This window comes from Macaca thibetana, chromosome 3, assembly GCF_024542745.1.
Source record: "Macaca thibetana thibetana isolate TM-01 chromosome 3, ASM2454274v1, whole genome shotgun sequence".
NCBI classification, from domain to species: Eukaryota; Metazoa; Chordata; class Mammalia; order Primates; family Cercopithecidae; genus Macaca; species Macaca thibetana.
The window spans coordinates 115,080,329-115,105,129 of record NC_065580.1 but is presented as its reverse complement, the minus strand read 5'-3'; the positions used below and the strand labels follow the sequence as shown (position 1 = coordinate 115,105,129).

General features: G+C 45.2%; 1 protein-coding gene across 2 annotated transcripts in view; it reads left to right on the top strand.

Moving 5' to 3' along the window:
* The window catches only part of LOC126950191 (histone H2A.V), a 222,207-nt gene extending 216,315 nt beyond the window's left edge, over positions 1–5,892 (top strand). Inside the window, exons 5-6 of one of the 2 annotated variants that reach the window (XM_050783469.1) lie at positions 4,476–4,605; positions 5,558–5,892. In XM_050783469.1, coding sequence (XP_050639426.1) covers positions 4,476–4,605; positions 5,558–5,619 — 192 coding nt within the window. In that variant the 3' untranslated portion in view covers positions 5,620–5,892. The remainder of the gene's footprint in view (positions 1–4,475; positions 4,606–5,557) is intronic. The other variant, XM_050783470.1, reaches the window with a different exon arrangement.
* The last annotated feature ends 18,909 nt before the right edge of the window (positions 5,893–24,801 follow it).

Genomic DNA, 24,801 nt, shown 5'->3' with positions numbered 1-24,801 from the left:
ATGATATTAGAAGTAAAAGACTCAATCTGTTCTTCTGGTTCTCTGCAGGATTATACATACAAAATTGCTGTATCTTACTTAGTTTGAAATTTCAGGAAGACAAGTTAATTGGGCAAGAGTTCTTAATTCTTGGGTCGTAGACCACCACTTTCCCCATCCGTATTCCTCCTAAAAAAAAAATCCATTGGGAAGTCGTGAAACTTCACCTACATTCCAGGCTGGGGAAGTAATTTGAGTAACATTCTGGTAGAAACAGAAGGGTCTTACTTGGGGAAGATGTGATTGGGAGCTAGGCTGAGGAATTTAGCTTTTAATCTGTATGTCAGTTATCATTGCTGTTATTTTTTCATTAATCTCACCAAGTCATCTGTGTCCCACTGGGAATTTAACATTGAATTATGGATATTATGGATAGTTTCAACTTAGCTGTGTCATGATTAAGAGGTGTTTTGTTTTTTGGGGTTTTCTTGTTTGTTTTGAGACAGGGTCTCTCTCTGTCTCCCAGGCTGGAATGCAGTGGCATGATCTCTGCGCATTGCAACCTCTGCCTTCTGGGTTCCAGCAATTCTCCCACCTCAGCCTCCGGAGTAGCTAGGGCTAGCGGTATACATCACCACACCCGGCTAATTTTTGTTATTTTCTTGTAGAGACAAGGTTTTGCCATGTTAGCCAGGCTGATCTCAAACTCCTGGATCTGCCCACCTCAGCCTCCCAAAGTGCTGGGATTACAGACATGAGCCACCTTCTATTAAAAGAGGCCACCTGGGCCGGGCGCGGTGGCTCAAGCCTGTAATCCCAGCACTTTGGGAGGCCGAGATGGGCGGATCACGAGGTCAGGAGATCGAGACCATCCTGGCGAACACGGTGAAACCCCGTCTCTACTAAAAAAATACAAAAAACTAGGCCGGGCGCGGTGGCTCAGGCCTGTAATCCCAGCACTTTGGGAGGCCGAGGCGGGTGGATCACGAGGTCAGGAGATCGAGACCATCCTGGCTAACATGGTGAAACCCCATCTCTACTAAAAATACAAAAAACTAGCCGGGTGAGGTGGCGGGCGCCTGTAGTCCCAGCTACTCGGAGGCTGAGGCAGGAGAATGGCGTGAACCTGGGAGGGGGAGCTTGCAGTGAGCCGAGATCGCGCCACTGCACTCCAGCCTAGGTGACACAGCGCGAGACTCCGTCTCAAAAAAAAAAAAAAAAAAAAAACTAGCCGGGCGAGGTGGCGGGCGCCTGTAGTCCCAGCTACACAGGAGGCTGAGGCAGGAGAATGGCGTAAACCCGGGAGGCGGAGCTTGCAGTGAGCTGAGATCCGGCCACTGCGCTCCAGCCCCGGCGACAGAGCAAGACTCCGTCTCAAAAAAAAAAATAAATAAATAATAAAATAAATAAATAAATAAATAAAGAGGCCACCTGGCCTCTTGTATTTTTTTAAATTTTTCAATTTTAATTTTAATTAAAATACATTTTTAAACTTTTCTAAAAGCGTTAAGAAATTTCATAGCTGGGCATTGTGGCCCACGCCTGTAATCCCAACACTTTGGGAGGCTGAGGTGGGCGGATCATGAGGTCAAGAGATCAAGACCATTCTGGCCAACATGGTGAAACCCCATCTCTACTAAAAATACAAAAATTAGCTGGGCATGGTGGCGGGCACCTATATATAATCCCAGCTACTCAGGAGGCTGAGGCAGGAGAGTCGCTTGAATCCAGAAGGCAGAGGTTGCAGTGAGCCGAGATCACGCCACTGCACTCCAGCCTGGCAACAGAGCGAGACTGCATCTCAAAAAAAAATAAAAATAAAAGGCCGGGCGCGGTGGCTCAAGCCTGTAATCCTAGCACTTTGGGAGGCCGAGACGGGCGGATCACGAGGTCAGGAGATCGAGACCATCCTGGCTAACACAGTGAAACCCCGTCTCTACTAAAAAATACAAAAAACTAGCCAGGCGAGGTGGTGGGCGCCTGTAGTCCCAGCTACTCCGGAGGCTGAGGCAGGAGAATGGCGTAAACCTGGGAGGCGGAGCTTGCAGTGAGCTGAGATCCGGCCACTGCACTTCAGCCTGGGCGACAGAGTAAGACTCCGTCTCAAAAAAACTAAAAAAATAAAAAAAATAAAAAAGAAAGAAATTTCAGCTATTAAGGGTTGTGCAGAAATAGACCACGTGGATATATTAAAATATATGACTTTGGCTGGGTGTGGTGGCTTATATTCAGCATTCTGGTTCGCAAGGTTCAAGCCCCATCTAAGCACCCCTTTTTTTTAATCTTTGGGAACTTTGGTGAAAATGTTTAAAGTTAACACAGTGAGTCATGCCTATAACCTCAGCACTTTGGGAGGTCAAGGCAGGCAGATCATTTCAGTCCAGGACTTCCAGACCAGCCTGGACAACATGGCAAAACCCTGACTCTACAAAAAAAATACAAAAAATTAACCAGATGTGATAGTATGCACCTGGAGTCCCAGCTACTGGAGATGCTGAGGTGGGAGGATTACCTGACCCCAGGAGGTTGAGGCTGCAGTGAGCCATGTATTGCACCACTGCACTCCAGTCTGCATGACAGTGAGACAGTGTCTTAAAAAAAAAACAGGCTGGGCGCGGTGGCTCACGCCTGTAATCCCAGCACTTTGGGAGGCCGAGGCTGGCGGATCATGAGGTCAGGAGATTGAGACCATCCTGGCTAACATGGTGAAACCCCGTCTCTACTAAAAATACAAAAAAATTAGCCGGGAGTGGTGATGGGCGCCTGTAATCCCAGCTTCTCGGGAGGCTGAGGCAGGAGAATGGCGTGAACCCGGGAGGCGGAGCTTGCAGTGAGCTGAGATCGCGCCACTGCACTCCAGCCTGGGTGACAAAGCAAGACTCCGTCTCAAAACAAACAAACAAAAACAATTTAGGTCAAGATTAGACAATGAATGTGTGGGTGCAGTCAACCTTATTTATTTATTTTTTTTAAATGGACTCTTGCTCTGTCGCCCAGGCTGGAGTTCAATGGCACGATCTCAGCTCCTGCAACCTCCACCTCCCGGGTTTAACAACTCTCCTGCCTCAGCCTCCCGAGTAGCTGGGATTACAGGCGTGTGCCACCACACCCGGCTGATTTTTGTATTTTTAAAGTTCAGTTGATTCTCATGTATACCCAACACTGCTCTATTTAAAACGAAGAGGTGGCCTGGCACAGTGGCTCAGGTCTGTAATCCCAACACTTTGGGAGGCCGAGGCAGGCAGATCACAAGGTCAGGAGTTTGAGACCAGCCTAGCCAATATGGTGAAATCCTGTGTCTGGTGTTTTGGTTTTTTTTTTTTTTTTTTTTTTTTTTTTTTTTTTTTTTTGAGAAGGAGTCTGCTCTGTCGTCCAGGCTGGAGTGCAGTGGCGCCATCTCGGCTCACTGCAAGCTCTGCTTCCTGGGTTCACGCCATTCTCCTGCTTCAGCCTCCTGAATAGCTGGGACTACAGGTACCTGCCACCACGCCTGGCTAATTTTTTTTGTATTTTTAGTAGAGATGGGGTTTCACTGTGTTAGCCAGGATGGTCTCGATCTCCTGACCTCGTGATCTGCCCATCTCAGCCTCCCAAAGTGCTGAGATTACAGGCGTGAGCCACTGCGCCCAGCCAAAACCCCATCTCTACTAAAAATATACAATTACCCGGGCATGGTGGCATGCGCCTGTAGTCCCAGCTGTTTCGGAGGCTGGGGCAGGTGAATCATTTGAACCCAGGAGGCAGTGGTTGCAGTGAGCTGAGATCACGCCATTGCACTCCAGCCTGGGCAACACAGCAAGACTTCATCTCAAAAAAAGGAAATTATTTTAAATTATATTTTAGGCTGAGTGCGATGGCCCACACCTGTATTCCCAGCACTTTGAGAGGCTGAAGTAGGAGGATCACTTGAGGCCAAGGGTTTGACACCGGCCCTGGCAGCATAGTGAGGTCCCATCTCTTTTATTTTTAAAAAATTTAAAAAATACATTTGAAAACTTCTAAAAGCATTAGGAAATGCATTTCAGCTATTAAGGGTTGTACAAAAATGGACTATAAGTATATATTAAAATATGTGACTTTGGCTGGGTGTGGCAGTTTACAGTTGTAATCCCAGCACTTTGGGAGGCTGAGGCGGGTGGATCACGAGGAGGTCAGGAGATCAAGACCATCCTGGCTAACATGGTGAAACCCGCCTCTACTAAAAATACAAAAAATTAGCCGGGCGTGGTGGCGGACACCTGTGGTCCCAGCTACTCAGGAGGCTGAGGCAGGAGAATGGTGCGAACCCGGGAGGCAGAGCTTGCAGTGAGCCGAGATTGCGCCCCTGGCCCTCCAGCCTGGGTAACAGAGTGAGATTATGTCTCAAAAAAAAGAAAAGAAAAATGTGTTATCAGTTTATGTAATGTTTGTGCGTTTTGTATGTACAAATGCTAAGTGATCCTTCATTTGGAATCCAACGTCCTTCATTTGATATGCTAATCATGGATGCTTTGTAGGTGCTGGAGCTGGCAGGTAATGCTTCTAAGGATCTCAAAGTAAAGCGTATCACTCCGCGTCACTTGCAGCTTGCAATCCGTGGTGATGAAGAGTTGGATTCTCTTATCAAGGCTACCATAGCTGGGGGTGGTATGTATTACTACTTAAGCCTTGATTCTTACTGGTCTTTCTGACTAATATATCGTTCAGATCAATGATACAGTATATTTGATTGGTTAACTAGAAAGCATATAAACTTTAATTTCATAAATATTAAATCTATTACAATTCTAAGCTTCTTTTCATAATGATCTGAATAAATATTTCTCCTTATACTCATATGTAATGCTATTTTTATTTTAGCCAGTTCTTTATCTAAATTTCATATGATACTTAAAGCCTGATGTTTAACATATTTCCCATACCTTTTTAACTGTGTTTGAAAAATGAGTTGGAGAAGTCGCATAACATACACTGGGAAGGGTTGAAATAAATACACTTGAAAAGTGGGTCAGGATCAGTGAAAGTGAGAGGTAAGTTGGTGGTTCTTAATCTTATTTGGATAACCCTCAGAGAACATCATGAAAGCGATGGTTACAGCTGGGCGCGGTGGCTCACACCCGTATCTCAACACTTTGGGAGGCTGATAGGCAGGCGGATCACCCGAGGTCAGGAGTTCAAGACCAGCCCGGCCAATGTGGTGAAACCCCGTCTCTACTAAAAATACAAAAATTAGCTGGGCATGGTGGTGCATGCCTGTAATCCCAGCTACTCAGGAGGCGGAGGCACAAGAATCACTTGAACCCAGGTCGCAGTGAGCTGAGATTACACCACTGCACCCCAGCGTTGGCGACAAAGCGAGACTATCTCAAAAAAAAAAAAAAAACTGTGGTTACTCTTCTCGAAAAATGCACAGAAAGTCACACAATTTTACATACAGTTTTAAAGGGTTCACAGACCCGTGGGGGGTAGCCATTGGTTTAGATAGTTTAACAGTATCAGAATATGAAAAGGGACTTAATTTCATTTTTTGTATAATTAACTTCTTACTTGAGGCAAAAACTTTAAAAGTTTTTAATAACTTTTTTTAATTTCATTCTAGGTGTGATCCCTCACATCCACAAATCTCTGATTGGAAAGAAGGGACAGCAGAAAACTGCTTAGAGGGATGCTTTAACCAACCCTCTTCCTCCCTGTCGTTGTACTGTAACTGGGACAGAAGAAATAATGGGGATATGTGGAATTTTTAACAACAGTTAAATGGAAAAGCATAGACAATTACTGTAGACATGATAAAAGAAACATTTGTACGTTCTTAGACTCGAAGTTTGATAAAAGTACCTTTTCATGTGGTGACAGTTGTGTGTTGATTGGCTAGGTTTCTCCCGCGTGTTTTATACAAAAATGGAATTGATAAACCATTTTTTACAAAATTAATTTGTCTCAAAACTGTTCTGTTCATGATGTATTAGAAATATTTTACTCAGACTTTAAGTATTTTAAATCTCAGATTGGTTATTCAGAGTAACCTTGGAACAGAAATTGGGAATATAGCTTTACAATGATTGATACCATGGTATATTGACTCTTACATGCTATTGATCTGTAGCACCATTTTTTACAAACCACTAGGAAAAAAACCTGCCAATTAAATCGTGATACACCATCAATTATGAGACATCCCAATTTGAGAGGTGTTAGATTATGGAAAAGTGTGCATTTATGACTGAAATGCTAATGGAATTATTTGAATTCTATACTGAGCACTTACCATTTGCCAGGCCCTTTGCTGAGTGCTCTACTGACTAAGAAATTTTATTCCCCCCACATTATAGATGTGGAGTCTAAGGGTCACAGAAATTGTATGCTATGCCAAAAAACATTCAACTAGTAGATAGAAAATGACAGAGCTATGATTCAAACCTAGATCTGGCTGACTTCAGACCCTGATGTTCAGTTTATCAAAGGTTTTTCCTTTTGGTTTAAAATCCCAATTTTTGGCCAGGCATGGTGGCTCACGCCTGTAATCCCAGCACTTCGGGAGGCTGAGGCTGGTGGATCACTTGAGGTCAGGAGTTCGAGACCAGCCTGACCAACATGGTAAAACGCCGTCTTGACCAGGCACAGCGGCTCATGCCTGTAATCCCAGCGCTTTGGGAGGCCGAGGCGGGCGGATCACAAGATCAGGAGATTGAGACCATCCTGGCTAACACAGTGAAACCCCGTCTCTACTAAAAAAAGAAAAGAAAATTAGCTGGGTGTGGTGGCACGTGCCTATAGTCCCAGCTACTCGGGAGGCTGAGGCAGGAGAATGACGTGCACCGGGGAGGTGGAGCTTGCAGTAACCCGAGACGGCGCTACTGCACTCCAGCCTGGTGACTGAGTGATACTAGGTCTCAAAAAAAAAAGTCTCTACTAAAAATACAGAAATTAGCCAGGCATGGTGGTACATGCCTGTAGTCCCAACTACTTAGGGCACTGAGGCACAAAAATCACTTGAACCCAGGAGGCAGAGGTTGCAATGAGCCAAGATCACACCACTGCACTCTAGCCTGGGCGACAGAGTGAGACTCTGTCTCAAAAAAAAAAAAAAAATCCCAACTTTTAGTAGTCTCTTAGTGATGCAATAACAGTAATTTGTACAATCTTTTAAAAATTATTTTTATTTATCAGTTTCCAAGAAACTTTTTTTGTTTTGAGACAGGGTCTTGCTCTATTGCCCAGGTTGGAGTATAGTAGCGTCATCCTGGCTCACTGCAGCCTCCACCTCTCAAGCCCAAGCAGTACTCTTACCTCAGCCCTGCAAATAGCTGGGACCGTAGGGACATGCCACCATACCTGGCTAATTTTTTTATTTATGTAGAGACAGAGGTCTCCCTATGTTGCCCAGGTTGGTATTGAACTCCTGGCTCAAGCCATCCTCCCCCCTTGGCCTCTGAAGTACTGGGATTACAGGCATAAGCCACCATGCCCTGCCCTAAATAACTGTTAAACTTGAGTTAGTGTACTAGTAGACCCTTAGAAAATTACATTTTTCTGCTTGCAAGTCTTCATTAAAGAAGGAAATTTTTTAATGTTTTATAGTATAATGCTCTCCAAACTCATTTTTTTAAACATTTTATTATGGAAATTTGCACAGATACACAAAAAGAATAGCAGAATGAAGCCCCGTGTACCCATCCTCCAACTTCAACAGCTGTCCTGTGGTCAGTCTTGTTTACCTGCATCCCCACCTGTCCCCTGCCCCAACCCACAGGGATCAGTTTGAGTCTCATTACAGGCATAGTATTTTCGTGTCTGTGTGATCAGAAACATAATTCAAATACAACTCTAAAGATAGAGTACTTTTTAGAACATAACCACAATACCATTGTGTAAGACTGCTAAAACATTTTTGATGCCAAGTACCAGTCAATATTCAAACTTCCCTGATTGTCTCATAAGTTGTTTTTTTTTTTTTTTTTTTTTTTTTTTTTTTTTTTTTTTTTATTTATTTTTTTTTTTAGACGGAGTCTCGCTCTGTCGCCCAGGCTGGAGTGCAGTGGCCGCATCTCAGCTCACTGCAAGCTCCGCCTCCCAGGTCTACGCCATTCTCCTGCCTCAGCCTCCCGAGTAGCTGGGACTACAGGCGCCCACCACCTCACCCGGCTAGTTTTTTGTATTTTTTAGTAGAGACGGGCTTTCACCGTGTTAGCCAGGCTGGTCTCGATCTTCTGACCTTGTGATCCGCCCGTCTCGGCCTCCCAAAGTGCTGGGATTACAGGCTTGAGCCACCGCACCCGGCAAGTTTTTTTTTTTTAACGGTTTGTTTGAATCAAGATCCAGACAAGATCTAGATCTTGCATTTTGTTAATCTAACCTATAGATTTAATTTTCCTGTTTTTAATTTTTGAAGAAACTAAGTTCATCCTATAGAATTGTCCCTCAGTGGACTTTACTGAATGTATCCTAATGGGATCATTTACATCTTTTCTGTCCCCTATATGTTCTATAAACTGACAGATCTAGAGGGCTTTTGTTGTTCTGTTTTGCTTTTTCACAAAAACAATTCATAGGTGATATATGCTCCCTGTTGTATCACATCACGGCACATAATGGCTCTCATCTTGTAACATTAAGATTGATAGTAGGTTTGGATGCTGCCAGCCCACTCCATTCATTATAAAAGTTCTCTTACCAGCTTTTCCCCTGATGGATTTAGCCATCATTAATGTTATTTGCCCAGATCTGGGATTCTATCAGAGGTTGCCGACTGGTGATATCTTGTCATTCCTTCTGCATCTATTAGCTGGAATCCTATAAAGAACTTTTGCTCATTAATTCACAAGGCAGGATAAAATAGAAATTTCAAATTCTGATTGGATTATCTAGGCACCCATTTTGAAGTTTCTGTATTGAGAGTCAGGCCTACAGTAAAAGTAGCAATAGAAAGCTGATTGTTTAAAAAAAAAAAAAAAGGGGGGGGATGCAATATAATCAACAGACCTTCCTTTGGCTGAATCACTTGATTCAGGGCAATTTTTACTACAGTTTTATAGATAATTGCTTCAAATGTCTAATTCATTTTGGTTGGATAGTTACTTGACTACATAATTTCTTCCCAGGGTTGTACTTGTTTTCTAACAAAAAACGCAGAAATAGAACAACTAGGCCAGGTACTCTGGGCCTAACTCTCACAGTTATCATCAGTCTTGTTTCATTTGTACCCAACCCCATGAGTTATTTTAAAGCATGTTCCAGATATCATATCACTTCATGTATAATTACCTTAATACATATCTAAAAGATAGCTTTTATTTTTTTTTAATTTTTTTTTTTTTTTTTTCAGACAGAATCTTGCTCTGTTGCTCAGGCTGGCCTGCAGTGGCACGATCTCAGCTCACTGCAACCTCCACCTCCCAGGTTCAAGTGATTCTTCTGCCTCAGCCTCCTGAGTAGCTGGGATTACAGGCACCTGCCACCATGCCTGGCTAATGTTTGTTTGTTCTTTTGTTTTTGCTTCTGAGACAGGATCTCACTCTGTTGCCTAGGCTGGACAGTCCAATAGCCTAATCTCAGCTCACTGCAACCTCTGCCTCTCCTGCCTCAGGACCTCCCAGGCAACTGGGACTACAGACATGTGCCACCATGCCCAGCTAATTTTTTTGTGGTTTTTTTTGTTTGTTTGTTTGTTTGTTTGTTTTTTTTGAGACGGAGTCTTGCTCTGTCACCCAGGCTGGAGTGCAGTGGCCGGATCTCAGCTCACTACAAGCTCCGCCTCCCGGGTTTACGCCATTCTCCTGCCTCAGCCTCCCGAGTAGCTGGGACTACAGGCACCAGCCACTTCGCCCGGCTAGTTTTTTGTATTTTTTAGTAGAGACGGGGTTTCACTGTGTTAGCCAGGATGGTCTCAATCTCCTGACCTCGTGATCCGCCCGTCTCGGCCTCCCAAAGTGCTGGGATTACAGGCTTGAGCCACCGCGCCCGGCCTTTTGTGTGTTTTTTATTTGTTCATTTGTTTAGTAGAGATGGGGTTTCACCATGTTGGCCAGGCTGGTCTCAAACTCCTGACCTCAAGTGATCCACCCGCCTCAGCCTCCCAAAGTGCTGGGATTACTGGCATGAGCCACTGTGCCCAGCCTAAAAAATATTTCTTATCATTAAAAACACCCGGTCTAACTAGTGTAACACCTAAGAAATCATCAGATCTGTATTTTAGATAGTACAACACAGTGAAGTGCAATGGCACTTCAAGCAGAGAGAAGGACTTCTTTTTCTTTTTTTAAATAGAAGGTGTGAGAACCTGAACTGGGCCTGGTTTGCATTTGGGAAGAGTGCAGTGGGGAAACAACACAAATAAGGTCTTGAGAATGAAGAATGGCTTTTATATGGGAAGTTGTAACAAATGGCCTGGAGAGTATCTGACTCTTTATGAAACATTTAATGAGAAATGTGACTTGCTTTGGTGCCTATGGTTGAATTTATTGCGATGCTTCTGACATTTTATTATGAAAATTTTCAAACATGCAAAAAAGTTACAGTAGTTATCCAGTGAATTTTTATACTCACCACCTGTATCTATAATTAACATTTTACTTGTATTTTATCCAGTTATCAGCTCATCTATGAAATGGCCCTTATTTATTTGCCTGCTGTTTTTATTCTCTATTTGTCCTGTTATTTCTTATTAGAGAAGAGAAGGTGTTCTTAGATCAGAAGATGTCATTGTATTAGGTGACTGCAAGGTTTTGGTGATCTAGTGACACAAGATTCTACTGGGATGTGTGCTGAGCTGAACCAAGGAACCGCCCGAATGTGCTGAACAAGGACATTTGCTTCTCAGATACGTGAATTCAATTTTAAGCAAGACTCTTGATCTGCTTCAGAGCAGCTTTGATTTAAAGTAATTTCAGAGCACTTTTCCTTGCATATGAGTAATTTTCTGAATGTATAAAATGTTCTGTTTATGTTTGACCTTTCGGATAAACTGTGTTGCTGCAGTGTTGGTCCACACTACCATCCTGAGTGAAGACTTAGTAATTACTGTCTGGGGATCTCCAGGCACTGGAAAGGGTGAGAACCTGGGAGTGAAAAGGTTATAGTTAGTGTCCGTTTTTCAGGTTTTGTTTCACAGGGAGTCCTGAGTGGGGTAACCTGAAATGTGTAACAGTTGAACACCATCCCATTCCTATCCCCAGTAAAAATAGGCTTTTCCACAATCTTCTACCAGTTAACTTAGCTTTTTTTTTCTCTTCAATAGAGGCTCACTCTTGTCACCCAGACTGGAGTGCAATGGCGCGATCTTGGCTCACTGCAAGTTCAGCCTCCTTGTGTTCCAGCGATTCTCCTGCCTCAGCCTCCCAAGTAGCTGGGATTACAGGCGCATGCCACCATGCCCAGCTAATTTTTGTATTTTTGGTAGAGACGGGGTTTCACCATTTTGGCCAGGCTAGTCTCAAACTCCTGACCTCAGGTGATTCGCCCGTCTAAGCGTTCCAAAGTGTTGGGATTACTGGCGTGAGCCACCAGGCCCAGCCAACTAGCATTTCTTAAGGTGAAAATACATGGTGTTAATTTATATTTTGAGTGAGGCCCAGTCCAGCTGCTATAACTGCTTGGACACTTGGCAGAGGGCAGAGTACTGCAAAACTTTTGAAGGGAGAGGGCATTTTGCCTTGAGTGCTGTAGATGTACAAGAGAGGTTCCAGGAGGGGGTGATAAGCAGAATTTTGGTCCCCATCACCTTCCATGCCCAGTGTTATGTCTGTGAATGTGTTACATTATGTGGTAAAAGGGACTTTGCAGATGTAACTAAAATTTCTAAAATAGAGATATTATCCTGGATTAGCTGGGGGAACCCAGTATAATTACACGAGTCCCTAAAAATGGAAGAGGATGCAGGAGTCAGATTCAAAGGAAGGCCCAGGGTGCTATTGCTGACTTGAAGATAGAGGGGCCATGTGGAAATCGAGAGAAGGAAGTGAATCCTGCCAGTGAGCTTGGAAGAGCACCTTGAGACACAGATGAGAATCTTGGCCTTACCTGATGCCTTGATTTTAGCCTGGTGAGACCCAGAGCATATAAATTTGTTGTGCTGTGCCACACTTCTCACCTACAGAAACTTGGTTTAAAGCCACTAAGCTTGTGGTAATTTGTTAAAGCAGCAGTAGAAAACAGGAATACATACAGGATTTGTGGGCTTTAGGCCCCTGAGGGTAGAGATTTATGACTTGTTACAAGTAGAGAGCAGTGGAGAGTTGGGCTTTGTAATTCTTTCAAGGGTGATTATAGTTCTGGAGTCCTATCCACCTGGGTTCAGATCTTTGTTTGTCAGTCCCTGGCTGTGTGACTTCACTGCTTTAAGCCTCTGTCTTCATCCTTAAAGTAGAAATTATAGTACCTACCTCACTCTGATCTCTGAATGAGAACACACGTAAGACACAGCACAGTTCCTGGTGCTCAAAGACCTCCAACACCTGAAAGCACCATGACCCCGTTTTTCAGTCAAGATTTCTAAGAGCCGTTATTACCAGAGGTTCAGTGAGAACATGGGCAGGGTAATCTCAAAATGGAGAACATAAAAACTGGGACTCCCAGGCCAGTCGCTTAGAAGACTGCTGCAGGAAGTACCAAGGTCATTAAGAATCAGTAATAATAAGTAATGTGTGAATCCATTAGAATGTTGAGAAGTAGACCTGTGACATTTCAAAAAAATGTATATATCAGACACAGCCATATATATCGGTATCGCCAAGTTGGAAGAGCATCACAGGGCATAGTTTCATGAAAGCTTCAAAAAATATACTAATTGCTGGTAATATGTGAACAGAAAAGAATAGCCATGTTAAAATAGGAGTGCCTGAGAATTAGCTCTGTTCATCTTGTCTCCTAGCTGTAAGCACCCTAGATTCAAATTATGCACCTAGAAAACTAAATTATTGTGTATGTTATAGACCTTTGAAATGGATACATGAAAGTTAGTGAAATCGGAATGAATGTTTCGCCTGCCAAAGATACGTATTTTTGTAAGTGATACAAGGGCCCCATGAGCTCTGTGGCCACATCTGTACAAAACAGGCCCTCCTTTCGGGAACTGGTCTCGGGAGAGCAAAGGGGTCAGCTCCCTAAATGGCAGCTGAGACAGCCCTCCCTGGTGGCATGGCCCTGTTTCTTGTTGATGTGGTGATGGTTGGAGAGTCAAATTTTTTTTTCCAGAATTTGTGAATATCATCTCTGATTAATGATTACACAAAAGCTTTTAAAATTCTTTTAAATTATTTCTTTCTAATTCTATAAATAAACTGTAGTTGTACAGCCACTGTACAGCTAACATTTCAACACTGGAAATGAGGCTGGTTTATTCCAGTTTGGCTCAGATTCTTCAGGGAAGCCCAGTTAAGACAAATAGCTCTCTATACTCAATCCTTATTTCGCTGAGAAGATACAGGCCTGCCCACTCATTCCCACCTACTCTTCATGAGAGGTCCTTTATTTCTGCGTGTTTCCTGTTCTTTGGACCTTTAGGAGCTACCCTCTACAGATATTGATAGTCTGTAGAGTCAGGAATACCATGTAACATGTTAAAGTAGACTCTAAAGATTAGTTCTTTGGCAATAGCCCAGTCTGGACTTAGTATGTACTTTTGAAAATAAAACTGCTTATTTTTAAACTCTGTAATTAGGACGTTTTGCTATTTGAGTTATATTCCTTTCTAACTTCAAATGTCTGCATTCATGTATAATAGCCATTTTATGCACAGGTGAGGTGGTTCCCACACTTTTTCACAGATGTTTCATTACCTAGATGAGTGTATTACATAATAAATTTGAATAATGGTAGTCTTCCAAATGACAAAAAGCAAGCTAGTTGATTTGTCAATTTTGAGTTTAAATGTTTTGACTGCTTATCAGCGAAAAATTCAAAGAGTAGCATACTGCTATTAATGGAAATGCAGAGTATATTTAATTAGCATGATTTTTCCATGGATATGTGTGCTTCATTTGATCTTCTATTGTATGTAGCTCGTGATCACATTTTCTGTTGGTTAACGTCGTTCCTAGCTTATATGATGGAATTAAATATATTCTGTGTAAAAAGAGGTATGGACTAAATATTTCTGGACAATGACTTTCAGCTTTAGAAACTCTGAGAAAGGACCTGGTGTGGTGGCTCACGCCTGTAATCCCAGCACTTTGGGAGGCTGAGGCGGGAGGATCACAAGGTCAGGAGATCAAGACCATCCTGACTAACACGGTGAAACCCTGTCTCTACTAAAAATACAAAAAATTAGCCGGGCGTGGTGGCAGGTGTCTGTAGTCCCAGCTACTCGGGAAGCTGAGGCAGGAGAATGGTGTGAACCCGGGAGGCGGAGCTTGCGGTGAGCCGAGATTGCGCCACTGCACTCCAGCCTGAGCGGCAGAGTGAGACTCTTATCTCAAAAAAAAAAAAAAAAAAAAAAAAAACAAAACTGAGAAAGGGCTGGGTGTGATGGTGCACACCTGTAGTCCCAGCTACTTGGGAGACTGAGTAGGATTGTTTGAGCCTGGGAGGTCGAGGCTGCAATGAGCTGTGACCATGCAACTGCACTCCAGCCTGAGCAACAGAGTGAAATCCTGCCTTTAAAAAAAAAAAAAAAAAGGAAGAAACTGAAAAAGTGAGTCCTCCCCTCTCTGAAGGTGTTGGAGAGGGTGGACGTAACCAGCCCTGGCCACTCTCAGGCCACACTCTGCTGGAGTGCCTCAGGCTCCTCTCAGTTTTCCATTTCTACAGCAAGAAGTCAATAATACTTCATTTTACAGATGAGGAAATTCAGGCAGAGGAAGATGATTCAACATCCCAGGGTCACATAATCTGAAGTGGGAAAGTGCTGAGAATCTGGTCTGTTTAGCTCCAAAACTTGTTTTTTCCTGTGGAAGGGGACAGTCACTAAACATTTCTTTGAAAACCTACCAGCCTGTCTTATGTGGATTTATCTCATTTAACCTCCTGAATTAATCTGGGAAATAAATACCAGCCTCATTTTACAAGCAAAGAAATTCAGTTTCAGAGATGTTAGATAGAGCCTGGCGCAGTGGCTCACACCTGTAATCCCAGCACTTTCAGAGGCAAGTGGATCACTTGAGGTCAGGAGTTTGAGACCAGCCTGGCCAACAAGGTGAAACCCTGTCAAAATACAAACCCAAAAAATACAAAAATTAGCCAGGCGTGGAGGCACGTACCTGTAGTCTCAGCTGCTCAGGAGGCTGAGGTGGGAGAATTGCTTAAACCCGGGAGGTGGAGGTTGCGGTAAGCCAAGATTGTACCGCTGCACTCCAGCCTGGGTGACAGAGTGAGACTTTGTCTCAAAAAAAAAAAAACATGTTAGCCCAAGCCCAGGACATGGCTCCAGTTGATGACACAGGAATCTGAACCCAGGTCAGTGCAAAAAGTCTCACTCACAAGTCTGCTTAAGGGGGTCTGCAACTGACCTGTGGACATGCGATGGCACTTACATTCTTCTGGTTTGCTTGAGGCCACACGTAGAAAAGTATCTATAAAGCCCTCACGTTAATGTCTCACATGTAGAGCCAGGTGGCCTTTTGAGCTTAGGTAGCTTTGTGCCTGTTTATCGTCTGGGCTTTCAAAAAGAGTTTGTGGAATAGGTATCTATGAGATGTACATGTATTTCCTGGATGGACAGAAGCCATGACTCCCTATTTAGTATGGAACCAGGCAAGCCTGGCACTCAGTATTCAGTTTAGCACTTCCTGCACACAAGCAGGCTCATCTAGTCTCCAGTCCAGCCCTACAAGCCCCTCACATGCCCAGAATGCCCGTGGGGAACTAACACTCTGGGAATTGCCTGTAGACTCCATAGCCTCCTGCCACAGCTGAGTGTGAGTGTGGACCTCAGCAGCTGAGGAACTCTGCTCCAAGACTGCTTGGTGGAGTTCAGCAGCAAAACCCTATGTGACAGCTTGTCCTGTCAAAAACTTGCTCCTGCTCCCACACATGCCCCAACACAAGCTGCTTTTTTTTTTCTCACTTCTCATCAGGGGCATCAATTCCTCAATCCCCGTTCCACTTTGACTGCCTCTGCCCACTTCCTGCTATCTTCTTCCCCAACAGCCACATACTTCTGGAAACTGTCATGAGAATCTGTTTCAGATATTCTTCCTGGAGCACATTCGTACTGTATTCACACATTGCAGAGCACACATTCTGATCTTCAGTTCTGACCGTTTCTTCAGATTTACACACATCCTGTCATTTTCCACTCCCTATGCTCTTGTAGTCACCTCCTAATCACCCAGTTTTGTTTGTTTTTTTAGAGACAAAGTCTCATTGTGTTATCCAGGCTGGTCTCGAACTCATGGGCTCAAGCAATCCTCCTGCCTCAGCCTCCCAAAGTACTGGGATTACAGGTGTGCACCACCATACCCAGCCCAGTTTTCCAGTTTTAACCCATTCTACATACCACTGGCAGACCGTCCATATACCACATTTTAGACTGTCCCTAAAATGTGGCCCTCTGAGTTTGGCAAACCCTGCTCTAGTCAGTGCCTGTCTCATCCAGAAAGGCAAGGCCTTGTGTCTGCATCTGAGGACACATACTCAAGCTGCTTCCTCTACTGGTCCTCTATCATCAAGTTTGGTTTTCTCCCACCAGTGGGTGTGATTTCCTTTCCAGTTCATCCTCTGGTCCTGATGTATTTAAAGTCTGCCATATGCCACTGCAGAGACTTTGCACGCAAACTGCTACTGTCCGGCTGCCACTCTCAAGAAGCTTAAAACCTAAGTGAAGGAAGGAGACATGGGCATATAGACGGATTCCAGGCACAAGGCTGCATATTGTTGTATGACAGGGCGCCAGATGTGCGGTACTGGCCCCTTCCCATTGTCCAGAGATTTTTTTTTTTTTTTTTTTTTTTTTTTGAGACAGAGTTTTTGCTCTTGTTGCCCAAGCTGGAGAGCAGTGGCACAATCCAGCTCACTGCAACCTCCGTTTCCCAGGTTTGGGCAATTCTCCTGCCTCAGCCTCTTGAGCAGATGGTATTACAGGCACGTGTCACCATACACAGCTAATTTTGTTTGTATTTTTAGTAGAGACGGAGTTTTGCCACGTTGGCCAGGCTGGTCTCATACTCCTGACCTCAGGTGATCCGCCCGTCTTGGCATCTCAAAGTATTGAGATTACAGGCACGAGCCACTGTGCCTGGCCACAGATTGTTTTTTCAAGTAAAAACTAAGATTTTTTTTAGGCCGGGTGCGGTGGCTCAAGCCTGTAATCCCAGCATTTTGGGAGGCCGAGACCGGCGGATCACGAGGTCAGGAGATCAAGACCATCCTGGCTAACCCGGTGAAACCCCATCTCTACTAAAAAGTACAGAAAAAGCCGGGCGCGGTGGCTCAAGCCTGTAATCCCAGCACTTTGGGAGGCCGAGACGGGCGGATCACAAGGTCAGGAGATCGAGACCACAGTGAAACCCCGTCTCTACTAAAAATACAAAAAATTAGCCGGGCGCGGTGGCAGGCGCCTGTAGTCCCAGCTACTCAGGAGGCTGAGGCAGGAGAATGGCGGGAACCCGGGAGGCGGAGCTTGCAGTGAGCGGAGATCGCGCCACTGCACTCCAGCCTGGGCAACAGCGTGAGACTCCGTCTCAAAAAAAAAAAAAAAAAAAAAAAAAAAAAAAAAAAAAAAGTACAGAAAAAAAAACTAGCTGGGCGAGGTGGCGGGGGCCTGTAGTCCCAGCTGCTCGGGAGGCTCAGGCAGGAGAATGGCGTGAACCCAGGAGGCAGAGCTTGCAGTGAGCCGAGATCCGGCCACTGCACTCCAGCCTGGGCGACAGAGCGAGACTCCGTCTCAAAAAAAAAAAAAAAAAGATTTTTTTTAAAGCTGGATGTAGTGGCTCCTGCCTATAGTCCCAGCTACTTAGGAAGCTGAAAGCAGGAGGAATCCTTGAGCCCAGGAGATCAACACCAGCCTGGGCAGCATAGCGAGACCCTCATCTCCCCACCAAAAAGAATTTTAATTTTGGCCGGGCGCAGTGGCTCAAGCCTGTAATCCCAGCACTTTGGGAGGCCGAGACGGGCGGATCACGAGGTCAGGAGATCGAGACCATCCTGGCTAACACAATGAAACCCCGTCTCCACTAAAAATACAAAAAAATTAGCCGGGCGTGGTGGCGGCACCTGTAGTCCCAGCTACTCGGGAGGCTGAGGCAGGAGAATGGCGGGAACCCGGGAGGCGGAGCTTGCAGTGAGCCGAGATCGCGCCACTGCACTCCAGCTTGGGCGACAGAGCGAGACTCTGCCTCAAAAAAAAAAAAAAAAAAAAGAATTTTAATTTTAAGGTTCTTTTATAAGGTGTTCTAAGGGAAAAAAAAAATGTTTTTAAGTGTTCCAAAGTACCCACATATAAACACCTCAGAGTTCAAAGGCGGAGATTTCCACTCAGTGGCTAGGAGTGTCCTGGGAGTGTGAAAGTGAGAGCCTTGGAGATGGGGATACCAAGCTAAGGGAGGGGAGGGAAGGAGAGAAAAAGGGAGGGAGAGGGAGGACAGAAGGCGGAAAGAAGAAGGAGGGGAAGGAGGAGACGGGAAGAAAAAAGAAGTGGAGGGAAGGAGAGATTGAGAGGGAGGCAGCACAGACAGGCAGGCATTCCACAAGAGAATGAGAGCTGTGGCATGTCAAGTTGCTGAGGGGCAAATTCCCTCCTGGGATCAGTAGGTAGTAGAGACTGACTGAAAGGGAATGCCACCCTATAAGGGGTTAGGTTTTGTAGGGTGATGCTTACTCTCTGCCTCACGCTGTTCACATGTCCACACCACTGGTTGATGAATCTCCTCACACTGCTTTGAGAGTACAAAGACAAGTCCAGTAGCAGGGTGGAGGATGAGTTTGGGGAGGAAGAGAGCTTGGGGTAGACAATCGGAAAATGAAGATCACTGGATCTTAATGAGATGGGGTTGAGTCTGGATTGGCATATCTTATTCTACTCCAAAGACATGTGACAGTTCTGCACCAACAGCTGAGGAGAGAGAAAAAGAACCTCTTGAAAGCAACAGCATTCGAACCATTTTTCCACACCAAGGAGAGTTACAACCCCAGAGTGGGTCAAGGCTTTGAGAGGACCCTGAGCCCTGAGGCCTTGGCCCAAGAGCAAGTCCTCAGAATTATGATATAGTCTAAATTGCCACTTGCCAGAGGAGAATGGGAGCCCTTTAAAATTCACAAGTAAGTTGTTCTTGGGATAAATCCCAATTTGTTCCTGTCTGCTGATACCTTCATCCTTCCTTGGTCAGGAAGAAAAGAAAATAAAACTTCCTGTTTCTCCAGTACAGTCCAGAGATGACCAATCACATTTACCCACTTTTTTTTTTTTTTTTTGAGACGGAGTCTTGCTCTGTCACCCAGGCTGGAGTGCAATGGCCAGATCTCGGCTCACTGCAAGCTCCGCCTCCCGGGTTCACGCCATTCTCCTGCCTCAGCCTCCCGAGTAGCTGGGACTACAGGCACCCGCCACCTCGTCCGGCTAGTTTTTTGTATTTTTTAGTAGAGACGGGGTTTCACCGTGTTAGCCAGGATGGTCTCGATCTCCTGACCTCGTGATCCACCCGTCTCAGCCTCCCAAAGTGCTGGGATTACAGGCTTGAGCCACCACGCCCGGCCAACACTTTTTTTTTTTTTTTTTGAGACAGAGTCTCACTCTGTCACCCAGGCTGGAGTGCAGTGGTGCAATCTCGGCTCACTGCAATCTCTGCCACTTAGGTTCAAGCAATTCTCCTGCCTCAGCCTCCTGAGTAGCTGGGATTACAGGCACCTGCCACCACGCCCGGCTCATTTTTGTATTTTTAGTAGAGATGGGGTTTCACCATATTGGTCAGGCTGGTCTCGAACTCCTGACCTCGTGATCCACCCACCTCGGCCTCCCAAAGTGCTGGGATTACAGGCGTGAGCCACCACACCCGGCCTTTTTTTTCTTTTTCTTTTCTTTTCTTTTTTTTTTTTTGAGACAGAGTCAAGCTCTTCTTCTGCCCAGGCTGGAGTGCAGTGGCGTGATCTAGGCTCACTGCAACCTCCACCTCCCAGGTTCAAGTGATTCTCATGTCTCAGCCTCTCGAGTAGCTGGGACTACAAGCACCATGCCTGGCTAATTTGTGTATTTTTAGTAGAGATGGGGTTTCACACGTTGGCCAGGCTGGTCTCGAACTCCTGGGCTCAAGTGATCCATCCACCTCGGCCTCCCAAAGTGCTGGGATTATAAGCATGAGCCACTGCCCCCAGCCTATCTACTTTTCTACAAGGTCATTGCTGCATCATTATGAGGTCATTGTTCCACCCTTTCTACATTGCAGCTGGCTACTCCAGAACACCTGGTGGTCAGTCTTCTTACCCATCCATGCTGGATTTGGTGCTACTGTAGGATGGTTTCTTTCTTACTGCATGCATAGAGACACACTGGAAAAAAAGATCACAAAATTATTGCCAGAGTAAGAAAGGAAAAAGCTTCAGGGGTGACTGGTACTCAGGAACCACAGCCAGAGGGTGCAGTAGGACTGAGAAGGACTCAAGGCCCATTGAGGAAAGGCGGCTGGCTGGGCTCGACTCCCTGACTATGGGACTAGAAAAGACTTTGTAATCCCAACACGTCGGGAGGCCAAGGTGGAAGGATCACTTGTGTGCAGGAGTTTAAGACCAGTCTAGGCAACATAGTGAGGCCCTGTCTCTACAAAAAATCAAATATTAGTCAAGCGTGGTGGCATGTGCCTGTAGTCCCAGCTACTTAGGAGGCTGAGGTGGGAGGTTCACTTCAGTCTGGGTAGTCGAGGCTTGAGTGAGCTGTGATTGTACCACTGCACTCCAGCCTGGACAACACAGTGAGACTCTGTCTCAAAAAAAAATAAAAGACTTTGTGTCCTTGAAATTGACCTAGATAAATGACACAAACACTCTCACAGGAAATTGAGGAAGTTGCCATTGGCCCAGCATCACAGGTGCAAAAATAGAGCCCCCATTCTGAGAACCATGTCACTGCCCCGCAGATCAGTGAATACGAAAACTGGGCTGCAAGCAGCAGTCCTGCAGGAAGTGAACTAGGCCGACTCAGAACCATGCTGTAAAGACGTTTATGTGGGGTTGGGCGCGGTGGCTCACGCCTGTAATCCCAGCACTTTAGAAGGCTGAGGCGGGTGGATCACGAGGTCAGGATATCGAGACCATCCCAGCTAACACGGTGAAACCCCATCTCTACTAAAAATACAAAAAAATTAGCCAAGCGTGGTGGCGGGCACCTGTAGTCCCAGCTACTCAGGAGGCTGAGGCAGGAGAATGGCGTGAACCCGGAAGGCAGAGCTTGCAGTGAGCTGAGATTGCACCACTGCACTCTAGCCTGGGTGACAGAGCGAGACTCCGTCTCAAAAAAAAAAAAAAAAAAAAGTTTACGTGTCCCAGGACACACGGGACTTTAATGGAAAACACCTTTTAAAAAAGGTACAAACTTTGAGAGGCCTAGGTGGGAGGATCACTTGAACTCGGGAGTTCAACAACAGCATGGGCAACACAGGGAGACCCTGACTCTACAAAAAATAAAATAAAAAATTAGCCAAGCTACTTAAGAGGCTGAGATGGAAAGACTGCTTGAACCAGGGAGGTCAAGGCACAGTGAGTCATGATCACACCACTGCACTCCAGTCTGGGCAAAAGAATGAGACCCTGTCTCAAAACAAACAAAAAAAACAAAAACCATATAAGAAGGCAAACCACCAATAAAAAAAAGAGCAGCTGGATTTTAAAAAGAATTAGCAATTGCATAAATGAAAGATATAGGCCAGGCAAGGTGACTCACGCCTGTAATCCCAGCACTTTGGAAGGCTGAAGCAGGAGGATCACTTGAGGTCAGGAGTTTGAGACCAGCCTGGCCCACATACCAAAACCCCATCTCTCCTAAAAATACAAAAATTAGCCAGGCGTGGTGGTGCATGCCTGTAGTTCCAGCTACTCGGGAGGCTGAGGCAGGAGAATCGCTTGAACCCAGAAGGTGGAAGTTGCAGGGAGCCGAGATTGCACCACTGCACTCCAACCTAGGCAACAGAGCAAGACTCCATCTCAAAAAAAAAAAAGAAAAAAAATTACAGGTTGAGTACCCCTTCTCTGAAATTCTTGGTACCATCTTATTGAATTTGTGATTTTTTTCAGATTTTGAAATATTTGCATATGCATTATGAGCTATCTTAGGGGATGTGACCTCAGTCTAAACACAAAATTCATTTATGTTTCATATACACCTAATACATGTATCCTGAGGATAATTTTATACAATTTTTTTTTTAATGTGCATGAAACAAAATTTTGATTGCATTTTGACTACAACCATCACATGAGGTCAGGTATGGAATTCTCCACTTGTGGCATCTTGTCAGCACTCTAAAAGTTTTAGATTTTGGAGCATTTTGAATTTTGGATTTTTAATTAGGGATACTCAATTTGTACCAAAATTAGGCACTACTAGAGGAAGTAAGTACTGTAATTATACTCTTTTTACAGATAAGGAAACAGACTTAGCATAAATCACTGCCCCAAGGCTCCCCAGGTGGTAATTATAAAAGTGAACTCAAAGCCAGTCTGACCAGAGCTCATCTCAGAGTGGAGAACAGGCTGGAGGCAGCACTACAACCCAGACGGTGTCGAAATTTCCAGGGAGGCCACTGACTGTGCACCTAAAACTAGGCCCCTGGAGCCCAAGTTGGGCCCAAGGTACTCACCATCTCCCACCTCTGGATGCCTCCTCCCACTGCAGCTTCAGCTAGTGCTGGGGGTTGACTTGTAGTTAGGGTCAGAAATTTTGAAAAAGCTTAAATGTCCACAACTTTTAGGGATATATGTTAGTTACTGTTTGCCTAAAGTATTCCCCCAAAATACTGAAATTCAGGAAATTAAGCATTTGACTGAAAAAGTCTTTTTTTTTTTTTCAGGCAGGGTGGGCGGGTTTGTTTGTTTGTTTTTAAGACGGAGTTTTGCTCTTGTCGCCCAGGCTGGAATGCAATGGCGCAGTCTCAGCTCACTGCAATCTCTGTCTCCCGGGATTACAGACCCAGCAGCTCACGTCTGTAATCCCAGCACTTTGGGAGGTCGAGGCGGACAGATCACCAGAGGTCAGGAGCTCCAGACCAGCCTAGCCAACATGGTTAAACCCAATCTCTACTAAAATACAAAAATAAGCTGGGCGTGGTGGCCAGGATTACGGGAGTACCTGTAATCCCAGGTACTCCAGAGGCTGAGGCAGGAGAATCGCTTGAACACGGGAGGTGGAGGTTGCAGTGAGCTGAGATCACACCGCTGCACTCCAGCCTGGGCGACAGAGACTCCATCTCAAAACAAACAAACGAACGAACAAACAAACTTGTGCTTACTTCCACACCCTTGTGTGTTCACCAAGAATCCATTCTACGGCCGGGCACAGTGGCTCATGCCTGTAATCCCAGCACTTTGGGAGGCCGAGGTGGGCAGCTTACAAGGTCAGAAGATCAAGACCATCCTGGCTAACACAGTGAAACACTGTCCCTACTAAAAAGATACAAAAAATCAGCCGGGCATAGTGGGGGGTGCCTGTAGTCCCAGCTACTGGGGAGGCTGAGGCAGGAGAATGGCGTGAACCCAGGAGGCAGAGCTTGCAGTGAGCTGAGATTGCATCACTGCACTCCAGCTTGGGCGACAGAGCGAGACTCTGTCTCAAAAAAAAAAAAAAGGAATCCATTCTATTTCTTCCCAGATCTGCATATGTGAAAAATATCTATTTTAAATATGCAATTCAGTTAGCAATTATGTAAATCTATTATGAAATAAATATGAAAAAAGTTTTTTCTATGAAAAGTAGATTTAGGCCGGGCGCGGTGGCTCAAGCCTGTAATCCCAGCACTTTGGGAGGCTGAGGCGGGCGGATCACAAGGTCAGGAGATCGAGACCATCCTGGTTAACATGGTGAAACCCCGTCTCTACTAAAAAATACAAAAAACTAGCTGGGCAAGGTGGCAGGCGCCTGTAGTCCCAGCTACTCGGGAGGCTGAGCCAGGAGAATGGCGTAAACCCGGGAGGCGGAGCTTGCAGTGAGCTGAGATCTGGCCACTGCACTCCAGCCTGGGCGACGGAGCTAGACTCCGTCTCAAAAAAAGAAAAAAAAAAGAAAAGAAAAGTAGATTTAAAAAGAGTGGATTAACACAAATTGCCTTTTTTTTTTTTTTTTTTTGACAGAATCTCACTCTGTTGCCTAGGTTGGAGGGCAGTGGAACAATCTTGGCTCACTGCAACCTCCACCTCCTGGGTCAGCCTGCTGAATAGCTGGGACTACAGGCATGCGCCACCACACCTAGCTAATTTTTTTTTTTTTTTTTTTTTTTTTGAGACAGAGTCTCTTGTTGCCCAGGCTGGAGTGCAATGGCTTAATCTCAGCTCACTGCAACCTCTGCCTCCTGGGATCAAGGGATTCTCCTGCCTCAGCCTCCCGAGTAGCTGGGATTATAGGCATGAGCCACTACGCCCGGCTAATTTTGTATTTTTAGTAGAGATGGGGTTTCTCCAGGTTGGTCAGGCTGGTCTCAAACTCCCTACCTCAGGTGATCTTCCCACCTCAGCCTCCTAAAGTGCTGGGATTAGAGGGGTAAGCCACTTCGCCTGACCTTTTTTTTTTTTTTTTTTTTGAGACGGAGTCTTGCTCTGTCGCCCAGGCTGGAGTGCAGTGGCGCCATCTCGGCTCACTGCAAGCTCCGCCTCCCAGTTTCAGGCCATTCTCCTGTCTCAGCCTCCCAAGTAGCTGGGACTACAGGTGCCCGCCACCACGCCCAGCTAATTTTTTGTATTTTTTTTTTAGTAGAGATAGGGTTTCACCGTGTT